The 12,161-nt window shown below is 46.4% G+C and overlaps 1 protein-coding gene across 1 annotated transcript; it reads right to left on the reverse strand.

Moving 5' to 3' along the window:
- Positions 1–1,686: 1,686 nt before the first annotated feature.
- Positions 1,687–10,971, reverse strand: RUNDC1 (RUN domain containing 1). Its single transcript, XM_036757718.1, has 5 exons — positions 10,448–10,971; positions 6,171–6,329; positions 4,857–5,055; positions 4,557–4,673; positions 1,687–4,454 (listed from the first exon to the last, which is right to left on the reverse strand). Exons 1-5 carry the CDS (start codon positions 10,952–10,954, stop codon positions 3,589–3,591), a joined length of 1,848 nt encoding a protein of 615 aa, XP_036613613.1. The 5' UTR covers positions 10,955–10,971; the 3' UTR covers positions 1,687–3,588.
- Positions 10,972–12,161: the final 1,190 nt, after the last annotated feature.

The raw sequence follows: 12,161 nt of genomic DNA on the forward strand, positions 1-12,161 counted from the left end.
TAAGTCCCTCAATTCAGGACTGCCTGATTTGAGTATATACTCCAAGTAGTAGCGCACTTGGCCAATAAATCCACACCTTAAATTTACCTTGAACCCAGGTCTCGTCTCGCTGTTATTTTCTACACAACAAACAAGGGTCAGGGGGAAAGTAGAAGAAATAGAACAGAGCTAGGAAACCGAACCCACGATGTTTTGGTTTAGATGGAGGCTCAGCTAAAAAGCTAATCAAAGGCAAGCCAGAGATTACTGTGGGTAGAACCCAGAGAATAGCAGCCAGTGTTAGGCCAAGTGGCTACTGCAGTGGATAGGAGTAGAGGGCTGAAAGAGGACTCGGCCTTTGCCTGTAAGTAGCAACAGGTGAATGGCTACAGTGATGACAGATGTCTAGAAGAGTGACTTGCAGAGTGGAACTGACAGCAGAGGAAGCTAAATGCTTTAAACCTGTGCCTAGCTGAGTTATAAGTTTTACCATTTAACATAAAGACAAGGTAGGGGCCTGCTCCTACCTCCTCTGTGCATGTTGTCCAGGACAGTACACTACACACAGCAAATGTTTAATAAATGTTTGCTGAATGAATACATATTATTTACATCCTCTATACAGTTTGTACTTACTCCAAATTCTTTCTGTGTAGTCAAGAACAACTGTGCATATCAACTGTGAGTTCATATACACTATAGGTACTGGACTATAGGGGAGGTGGGGTGAGGTAGAGGAAGAGGTCCTGCTAGAGAAATCTGTGAAATACTGTGGTTCCCTTCTGGGGGCACTGGAGAAATCTTTCCCCTATTTCCTGGTGACGTTGGCAGAAAATCCACATGGGCAGCCGGAACCCCCTCGCAGGACCTTACTATTTGGGGGCCTTCTTGGGGAGCAGTAGCACAATTTATTTTTAACCAACATAACTCCAGGGTACGACTGGACTTACTCCTCTGAGTATCCCCATGGACTCTTAGCACTTAATTCAACCAAGTGCCCTTGAAGAGTTTGGCCTTTATTTCCTTGATTTAATTAGGAGTCCTTGATGACCTCCTTGCCTCAAGGGAAAGCCTAGTTTACATGGGTTTGAGTGACATGTTTGTGACATCAGAGGCTTTTAGATCACATGGGTTTGTCGCATTTTTGGTGACAATTTTAGATCATGTGGGTGAGTTGCATTTGTGACTCACCCTTGACCCTGAAAAAGATATAAAACCAGGGGTTGGCTTTCCTTTTTCAGAGCTCTGACCAAGCAGTAGTGGGCCAGCCATTGTTACGAGCTCCCTGGCTGAACTCACATGTTGGTAACTACGAATCATATCTGGTCTGTCGATGTTTGTAATTTGTTCGTATTTGCTCTGAAGTTCAGGGTGCTGGCTTTTCCCCCTGAACTAAGTGAATGGTTGTTTCTTTCCTTGGTAAAGCAGATCAAAAGAACCTGGGCTTGCAGCGTCCTGTGAGCTGGTTGTTGTTGGTTTTTCACCGCCACAGCAGCTGCTAGCTGGATTGTTGAAACACCCCATCTACAAAAGGGAAAGCTTATTAGACAATGGAGTTGCTTGCTTGAGGGAATGGAATGCCTAATACTTGTCTGTCAAAAATCAGAAGACCCAGGGGGCTTTCTCTGAATCTGAGATGAGAACCCAGCTTTCAAGGAAACACTTCCCACTAAAGACTTTGTGAAAGTTTACACAAAATACTACAGCTTTGTTAGCAATAAGGAGGGGTTATCGTCCACAACATTTACATTTATTCTGTCACACACAGTGGATAAATTAGGATCAAAATCAACACAATTTTAAATAAGTGACATTTGCTGAAAAAAAAAATTAAGTTAAAATGCACAGTATATGCCAGCAGACACAAAATCATCCCACAATTGCACACATGTAACTGAAGACAAGGCTTTTTCAAGAGTGTTTAAACCTCAGAGGCTTGCCCAGAAAGTTGTACATTCAAAGCTTTGAACATTTATTTACTGGCATTTGCCACAAGTTGATTGAAAAGAAAAAAGTGGAATAAAAAGACTCAAGAGATAATAAATCCTAAATAGGGCTGTTCTAGAATTAGCTATTCAGTTCTTCCCACTTCACTCTTGGGAACAATCACCAGCAGACAAGCATCAACACCCACTGTAGGAGGGGCCAGTTACCAGCATATTGAGATGAACCTAAAGCCCTGGAAGGAGAAGAAAAGCTAGGTCAGGCTTCATTTCTCTGTTTCCAAAACAGGCTGTGCCAAGGTAGCTCCTGAATTAAGGAAAAGCTGATACTGGTTATGCATGTGTATTTTTAGACATAAAAGTCTGCCCTAACATGAGGGTCCCTAACAGAATAGATCAATAACAGCTCACCTCTGAGAAATCAGGTTCAAATCCCTAGGGACACAAGAATCTTGCTGAAAAGAGGGTGGGGTTGGGTGGAAGAAAACACAGAAGCCAGAAGAGTATTTGTCATGGCACACAAACTAGCAAAACATTTGATTTAGGCTCTGACCTCCACAAGAAAAGATGCTTCCAAAAGGCTTCATTTAAAATAAAAACAAAGAAAAACCATGTGGCTAACTCCCTTATAGCTCTGCCTGAACTTCTGTCAGAAAGTATGAGAGAATACAATTTTTCTTACCGTATTCACTCGCTTAGAACAGAGAAAAGATACAGAAACTTCTGGCACAAAGACCATTTGGGGTACAAAGGAGAAATTATGGTCACAAGGTAGGCCTGGCTTTGGGTCACTCAAACCTGCCTTAAGAAAAAAATAAATAACAATAGCTAGCACTTATGTGATGCTTTAGTTTGGCAAAGAGCTTCACAGATATTATCTCATTTGACCCTCACGATAACCCAGGGAAACAGGTGCTGTTATACGTATGTTTATAGAAGAGCAAACTGAGGCAGACAGAGGTTAAGTGACTTACTCAGGGTCACACAAGTGGGAGGATTTGAATTCAAGTCTTTCTGACTTCGAATCCAGTACTTCATATATTACGTCCACCCAGCTGTCCCCCGCTACCAAAAAAAGGATTAAAAGTAAACTCTAGCTGTATGTATAGAGATCTAGGGTTCCAGGTACAATTCTCTTTTTTCTGTTCTGTGTATGTGGAAATATTCATCTTATTGGGGGTTGGGGTCAAGTCCAGAATAAAAAAATAAAGAGGGAGCCTCTCATTTGAGCAGCAGAATGTTAGGCTTAACTTCTCCCCACATGAGTGGGAACAGATCTTTGCCAACCCTTATTTTCAATGCCACAGGATGAATGCACTCCTGGGTTTGCCGAGTTTCTGATGAGGGTACCTGTAGGTCAACAGAGCAGCTGGGAAGGCAAAGATGCCTCTGGGAGAAAGACCATGCACATCCACATGTGCACCCAGACGTACACAGGCAGGTGGTCACATACCAGGGCAGGGCATTTTCAATCAGGGGCTTTCCAGCGTGAATTTCTAAGGTGCTAAGGTAACAGACGTTAGAGGCACTAGGGCTGCCCACCTCTGCCAAGCCTAGGGATAACCCATAACCCAGCTGCTTCTTCCTCCAACCCTCTCAGCCTCATGGAGTAAAGTGGTAACTGATCCCTATTGAGAGGCACTGGTCAGGGGCAAACACCTGGTCATCAAAAGGCATCTTTGATGTTCTTGAGCTGTCGGACAGCCAGGTCCACAGGGAGGCTGAATTTGAGGCTGCTCAGGCGGCTGAGCAGATTGAGGGCACTTTCAAACCCTGTATGTGCCATGTAACTCCAAGGCTGGTAGTGTGGCTCAATGAGTGCTCCAGATTTGCAGATTAGATTGACCCAAGACACCAAACGCTGCTCATTCAGGGCCATGCACACCAGAGCCTTCAACTCTGAGTCTGCACTGCGCTTAAAGGGGTCATGTTCAGTCAGCACTACATGGATGGCAGTTAACAAGCTTTGTTTGGGTGTCACAACAGCACCCCCTGTCATAGGCAGCCCAAAGGACTGGGACAGCTTTCGGGCCGGGGACTCCACAAAAGCTCGGCCATTCTTGGTATTGTAATATTTCACAAAGAGCTCCCAGGGGTGCATGGTCTGAGGGGCGGAGGAGAGGGAAGGGAGCAAACAGGCAATGGGAGCCATCACAAGACTCATGCCTGGCGAGGAGGCATACAATCCATGGGCTAGCAAGTCTCGTACAGCCACGGTCAGCTCCTTTCGCACCGCCACTGTCAGCTCATCTTTGCCCCCAAGGGGGATGTCCTGAAGGCTGGTGCTGCTGATGACATGATCACTCATCTGGTTCCTCAGAGCTAGCTGCCTCACCCTGTCCACTGAGGCCTCCAACCTTTTCAACAGAGGAGAATAGTCTCTATCGGCCTGGTCCCTCTGCCACAGGGTGCGGGGGATCTGACCAGCAGTGCAACCAAACTGACTCACTGCAAAGATCTGGAGCACAGCCAGCGCTCGCCGCATCAAGTGCAGCCCTGTCTCACGGATCTTCCTGGCCTCTTCAGCATTCACTGTAGAAAGAAACAATCACCCGTCAGTGAGAGGCACATATTACCCACAGTGGAGACACCCCAGACATGATGAAGAGCTGCCAAGGATAAGGCCACACTTACCTTTTTTATTTCCAGAAGGCAATCGAGGACCAACCCTAGAGGAGCCATTTCCAGGCTTCCCTGATGTCCTGCACTCACAATGTTCACCTCCTGTCTGTAAGGGGCTTCCCACTTCATCTGAAACACAAAGTCATAAGGAGGACACTTATTTAGCCTCTCTGAGGAAGGGGCTGGATAATTTTTTATTTATTACGATCACTTATTAAGTTATAATGAGCTAGTCACTGGTACTCCAAATACTTGGATGTGGAACTGTGATTCTGAGACATCTTCACCCCTTCCCTTGGCAGGCCCACTGACCTTGGATGAAATTAATGAACATTTCCAGGTCTCGGATCTGAGTTTTTAGCTGTTCCACCAACTGCTCCTTCACTCGGGCAGGATTGACTATCTGGGCCACAGCTACGTCCACACGCTGCCGTAACTCTTCAGGAGACAGTGAACTGATGTCTTCATTCAGATTCATGTCCAACTTCTTTATTAGTTCATCTATGATCACCTGAATGAGGCCACAAGCAATGACAGACTGCTCACCACGGGGGACATCTGGCATACTTCTGGCTTGAAATGGAGTTCTACGACGGAGAGACATACACATTCCCAAGCCCATGACCAGTGGAAATGAAGTGGAAGCTGATTAATCAGAAAGTCTCCAGACCTTCGATCTCTATGCAGTCTCTATGAGGTAGGGCCCCTCTATAAGCCTGTGCATAGCCTACATGAGGCTGCTCGTAAGGTTTCCCAATGACACTGCGAATGTACCGGAATGATGTAAATGCCATCATAAAGCCAAAACATATCCTCCACCCCCATTTGAAAATCACTCATTTGTAATACTACGAGACTAAATTATCCGCCTCTTTGTGTTTTCCCTAACATCATTTTTGTAAAACCAGGTAATGACATTCAATAAGATATGACTAAAATTCGTTTCTCTAAATTTGTTTCCTATTCCTCAGCACAGACTTATTCTGATTTCTCCAAATTTCTGGTCAGCTAGGTAACTAGAGGTCCCAGGTGACTACAGAAGAAAAAGAGTCAGCTAACACTGAGGAATATTGTGGTAAATTTGAGGGAAAAGTAATCTGGCCACTTTATCAGGACCTGCTGGAAATTCATTCTAGAGCAGCTTCTGGAACTCTGGCCCAGTCACATGACCTTTGTGGGACCTGCCTCCCACATATTTCTGGAGTGTTCCCAAGGGAAACTGATTATTTCCCTTGTGTATGTGAATATGTAGTATTGCAAAATAATTTTAATGTAGTATTACCTTAAAGAAGATATGAGTAGGAAGATACACTTACTGATTAATAGCTACATAACCATATATTACATAACTTGAACTACAGTCCTATGGACATGTGTACGTGTACAAAGAATACAGCAGATTTACCATGTCTGTCATGCTTAAACTAATGCTATAATAAAATCTATTCCTATCTCCTAAAAAACTGACTGGGGGGTGGGGATGGGGGAGAAGGAAGTAGCCAAAAAAGAGTTCTGGTGGGAAGAGCCAGTTAAAACAATGCTAGCAGAGGCCCAACCCTGACAGCCTGCCCCCCACCCCCATGTTAATCAGGGACACCGCCAGAGGAACCTCCAGGATGTACTTACCCGTTGTCTTTCCAATACCATGGACTGTGGCAGAGAGTCATAGCTGCCCTCCTGGTAGGCAAAGGTTTCCAAGTCATCTAGCTGAGTCTTGAGTTGAACAATGAGCTCTCGCTGCTTCTCTCTCTGGGCTTCTACACGCTCCTGTTTTTCCTGTTCACTCTAAAAGAAGGAAATACCCAGAATTCTTATGTTGAGTATGAAAAGGACTGGTGCAGGGGACATCGAGTGTTCTTTCTCTGGCAGGAGTTTATGGACATGGTGGAGCCTGCTATTTTAATTGCTTCATCCACAATGGCCTGTCAGGGCTAAAACAACTAGCTGATATCTCTGCCAAGAAGGCTTCCTGGATCTCAGGCACCAGCATCCTCCCCAGCAGAATAACCCATACTTTCCTCAGGCAGTATCACCACTTGTGGATTTTATAGCTCATACCCATGTCTCCAGGAGTCTTGGAAAAAAAGACAAAACAGTACCAGGTGGGTAGGGACAATTATGTAAATTTGATTCCTTAGCACCTCTCTAATGGGTTCCACCTGTGGCTGCCCCATATTTAGCTTCTAGAGGGTATTCTACTCCTAGTTGTTTTTTTTTTTTGGTTGGGGGTAAGGCAGGGCAATTGGGGTTAAGTGACTTGCCCAAGGTCACACAGCTAGTGTGTCAAGTGTCTGAGGTTGGATTTGAACTCAGGTCCTCCTGACTCCAGGGCCAGTGTTCCACTTACAGCCACCTAGCTGCCCCTACTCCTAGTTTTCTAAAGAGCACAAACCATTGCTTTGTCCCTTATTCAATAGCTAGAATTTCAGTATTTTGAAAGGAAAATTTCTAGATAACTAAAAATAAAATAAAACCAAATACAAAAGAAAAAGAATTGAGTTTACAGAGCCCAGACATCTCATCCTAATGAAATTGTAATGACTAGCACAAGTCTCAGCTGGCTCATTACTTCTTCTCCCTCCTTCAAAAACCTCATCTGGGGATACATCACTCGAGTATCTCCCCCCTTGCTTGGTTCCTGGCCTGCTCCCTCTCTAACTCCCAGTAACTTCTGTCTTGGGGAGAAGGAAAGAATATAAGGCCATTCTCATTCCTATTCATTCACTGTCAAATGTGGCAATGAACAGTTATGGTACTAATGGCCCACGCTAAGTCAAGAATGAAATGTTTGTATTTCTCTGAGGAAAAAATAAGAGAAAAACATATACCAGCAGACATACAGATATCCTCTCACTACCTCTTCCATTCTTCCAAACCTTGTGCCTTTTTTTAAACTACCCTTTTCCCAGTCTTCCTTAATTTCAGTGCCTTCCTTCTAAGATTTTCTCTAGTTTATAGAGTACCTATCCTTCCATCTAGAGCTTGTCTGCACATAGCTTTTTGCACATTGTCTCCTCTATTGGACGATGAACTCATTGAGAGCAAGAACTGCCTTTTACTCTAGCAGTTTAATAAATGTTTATTGATTGACTGACCACCATATCAAGTTAAGAAATGTACAGTGATCTCTTCTTCCATTCTCTGGCATTCAGTGCACTGATAGAGTCAAATACTAAATGACGGTTAAGGGAGCATAGAGTAAACTGCTGGTAAAAAATCTCTAGGCCTCAGAGGCCTTCCCTTGGCACTCCCCGCCCCCTTTTTTAGCTTCCAATTTGTGCATGGAATTTTTTTTTTAATCCACAATTAAGACTTTTCAGATGTATTCTGGAGAGCATAAATCTATCCTTGTTTTTTCTTAAACAAGAAAACCATACTTTTTTTTTTTTAAAGCATGAAAATCACACAATTCTAAGCCTTTAATTTTTAGTTTGTCCACAAGGGTATAGGATATAGCCTTAAAGTGGCACTTACCAATCCCTGCAGTTGTAAGGCATGAGAAAGAACAAAGGCAAAAACAGCAAATTAATATCATGATATTTTAAAAACACTTCATTTGCTTTTGGTTTGCTCTAAATAAAAATCCCAATCTCCTCTTCTCTAGAAATAGTGACTAAGCCTAGGGGAAACACAGCAGTGTCAACTATGAATCTGACCACAAATTCCTGTTAGTCTTGAACTCCGGCCATGAAAAGTCGTCTAACCAGCCACAGGAGAGAAGGGGGAAGTTTGTTCTTCAAAGTGTCCTAACTCTTTGCAGATAAAGGCAAAAAAAAACAAAACAAAACAAAACAAAAAATAGCCAGTTTGTATGACGGTCTCTGTAGAAAACTTTCCTACAGGGCAGGAACAATATGGTATTTACTGGAATGGGGACAAACACAACAAGGTTGACCACAGGGTAAGTTAATGAACACTAGAAAAATGTGTCAAGGTAGAAAACAATGTCTGTCCTCCCCCACTTTCCCCTCTCCCGTTTGAAGATATAGGAAACCCGTGTAAAAAGAATTCTAAATAGTACCTAGTAAAGCAGTCAATACACCTTCCACCACAGGGTCCCATAATCACTTATTTAGAGCTGGAAAGGAAGCTCAGGGGTCATCAGGACCATTCTACTTATGAGAAAACTCAGGCCCAGAGAGGTGAAGGTGCGTAAGTGGCAAAGATAGGGTTTCAATGGAAGGTTCACTGGTCTTCCCATTTTAGTTCAAAGCTTCCCTGTATACAAGCTCACAGTCACTTCTTAATAAAGGATTTGATAGTAGTGATAGAGAGTGTCAATTTTTTTTTTAAGTTCTACACTGATTTCTTAAAGCAGATACAAACAAGTACAAAAATGGCATCAAATGCAGGTGGGACATTTGGTGCTGATGCCCCTGGAACAAGGGGCCTCATCACAACCACAGTGCTCTTGCTGAGAAGGGGAAGCTTCCTTAGAGTTTGTGGATCAATCAGGGCCAAACCAGAGCTGGGTGAGAGGAGGGAATGGCAACATTTGGCCCTTCTTCCTCCAGGGGCTTTGAAGAAGGTGAAAGAAGAAAGGTGGAAGTGAAAACAGGAGGGATTAAAAAAGGCACATTTTCAGATTAAAAGAGGTAGGTCAACATTCTTTGCTGATAAGAAGCTTCCAGGACTTCACTTTCTGGTGGGAACAAAGCCAGATGTGGGAATGTGTATGTGACTTAACAGGAAACTAAAAGAATGTCTAGGAGATACAGAGCCCTCAGCATATCAAGCTGTGTATACCTGGGCCATCCCAGAAAGGAAATTTCCTGTGGTAAAGAAAACAAGGTTAGATTATTCCATGAACTGATTTATCACTAACTAACAGGACCTCAACCTAAGGCTGTGAGCGCTTGTGGTGGGGGGACACAGTGGGCTAAAGTGCCCAAATCAGATTTGCTTTTCAGTGGTTAGACCATTTTATGTAAAAGCCTAAACCAGAGACAAGATTTAGGATTAAATGTCTTCCAGATCTTTCTAGGAAATCATGGCCAGGCCTCATCCAGATCCCTTGGACTGCTACTCCCAAGCCTTTATACTTTTCCTCCTTGGCCTGGCTTAGACAATGACCTACACTTCTGGAAGGGACCGCAGTAGCAGGCACACTAACCAAGTCAGTCATGGGATTCACCTACATAGAACCATTCAAGCAATCAGAGAAAATAAAAAAGGCCCTTAGAGGTTATAGTGTGTCTCCTTCATTTTACGGATGAGGAAACAGGACCAGAGAGGTGAGGGGGATGCCAAAAGGGGCATCTAAAAAGCCGCAGACACAGGCCTTCAACCCGCCCCCTGCCTTCAGTCCCCCAAGGTTTCATCAGCCCAGGGAACTGCAGGTGTCGGGATTCCCGGCCCTAAAGCAAATCCAATTGCCTATGACTCACTAGACAAGTGCAGGGAGTTGCCCGAGGCACAGAAGGGCTGAGTGGATCGGTACCGGGGTCACAGGCCCTTGGGTTCACATCTCCTGGGGCAAGTCACTTAACCTTCCTGAGCCTCAGTTTCCTCATCTGTAAAGTGAGGGGTTTGGGCCAGATGGCATCTACGGTCCCTTCCAGATGAACAGCTGGATCCTACGGGATTCCTAGGGTCAGCAGAGGGGACTGGAAGCCAGATCTGCCGGGCTCAGAAGGTCTCTCTACATCCAGTTCCCCTCCACCCTTGTCCCGTGGCCAGGCCTGTCCCGTTTCAGAAGTAGTGCCTCCAGGTGCACAGGTCTCTATTAGCTAGGGGCGGGGGAGGGGCTCCTACGGCCAGGCCGGTCCCCTTTGGCACACAGGAGTGTCTCCACCCCGTTCCCCTCACTGTCCCACCGCCAGGCCTCTCTTCCGAAGGGCTGCCTCCGGGCGCACGGGTGTCTCTCCGTCAGTTCCCAGCCCCAGCCCGCGGGCGGGCCTCACCGGCTCGTTGGGCCGCAGCCTCGGCGGGCCCTCGCGCGTCTCGTCTCCGTCCGCCTCGTCGGGGGTCGGGTCACCCGGGGCGCCCCAGCCCAGCACGTGTGGGCAGCCGCGGAATGCGAAGTCCTCGAGCTCTCGCAGCAGGCGCTGCTGTTCGTCCGGGGCCCCGCGCACCACCTGCCGCAGGCGGAACTGCACCTGTGCGAAGTGCGAGGACAGCGCGAGCAGCGCCGAGTCCAGCCGCCGCCGCTCGGCTCGCAGCCGCCGCAGCGCCCGGCCCGGGGACTCCGGAGGCGAGGAGGGGCCGGAGCCCGCGCACCCCTCTGAGCCGTTCTCCTCCTCGCACAGCGCCGCCTGCGCCTCGGCCACCGCGCCCACCGGCGCCCACCGGACGGCCTCGCATGGCGGCGGCGTCGCCTCCGCCTCCTTCCCTTCGGCCTCGGCCTTGGGCTCCGAAGCCACCGCTCCGGCCGCCGCCGTCGTAGCCGCCATTCCCTCCACGGCCGCCATCTTCCCGGAAGCGCGTCCAGTCAACCGCGCCCCCTCGCTGCCATGGCAACGCCGCGCGCAAGAGCCTGGGGATGGGCGGGGCCTGGGCGGTGGCGTCATTGGGCCGGGGCGTTCTTTCCAGACCCAGAGCACCTTCGGTCGACCTTCTGGCTTAATTGGGTCGTGCGCTGCGCCAATCCAGGAAGTGTCCCCACCCCTCTTTTACCAGCTCTTCAGACTTGCTTCACATTGCCTCTATGGCCGCTTCAGACTGGCACGCGAGCCTGTTTGAAGAGGCCCTAATTCGACTTTGCATCTCCCGCCTCCGAGCCTTTCCACAGACTGTTCCCAATAACCCAGAATGTACACCCCTCTCTTAGCATCCTGCTTGCTTCCTTCAAGGCTCAGTTCAGGTGCTACCTCCTGTGGGGTTCCCGTAATTTTAAGGGTTCGTTTAGCTCTAAATCTATGCTATGAGCCTTGAATTATCTGAAATACAATTATTTTTAACATGTTGCATACCCTAGAGGTAGACCAAGTGATGTGGATACAGCGCCCTAAGAGTTAAAATCAATATTAAAGTTGACTTTGTGAAGCCCCTGGAGTTACCATAAACCTTCCCCCCTATCCTGGACCATAAGATTCCTTGTCTCCTCTCCATCCTATGTCTTGGGAGTCTACTGTCTCCCTTACTTTGCGCCATTCATTCTCCTCAACCTGCGTCCTCATCTTGTAAGACTTATCCTGTCCCTAAATCTCCAACCCCCATAAGAAACCCTAAAATCACCCTGCAGGCTGTAAGTCTGGTTCTTTCCCTACATCAGTACCTTTTATTTAGCTCCTGGCTACATCTCAGGTCCCTGTGCTTTTGCATCAATAAAGCTCCCATTGGCTACAGAGAAAGTCTTCAGTAAATTCTTTAACATTTGAACCAGCTCTCACAACTCAAGACGGCATCATAAAGACTTTGAAGACAAAGATCCTTCCTTTCCTTTCCTTTCTCTTTGCTTTGCTTTCTCTCCCAGTATGTGCATAGTACTCCCTTAATGCTTGGTGAAAGCCTAGCCCACAAGAAAAAAAACACGAAGACAACTACCACCCCTTCCCATATTCTTTGCATAAGGGGTGGGTCTTTGGGGGTATATAATGATATTGCACATAAACTTTTTTGATACATTGATTAATTTTGTGGAACTTTTTTTTTTCCTTCCTTTTAAAAGAATCATTA

Source organism: Trichosurus vulpecula, chromosome 4 (assembly GCF_011100635.1).
Source record: "Trichosurus vulpecula isolate mTriVul1 chromosome 4, mTriVul1.pri, whole genome shotgun sequence".
NCBI lineage: Eukaryota > Metazoa > Chordata > Mammalia > Diprotodontia > Phalangeridae > Trichosurus > Trichosurus vulpecula.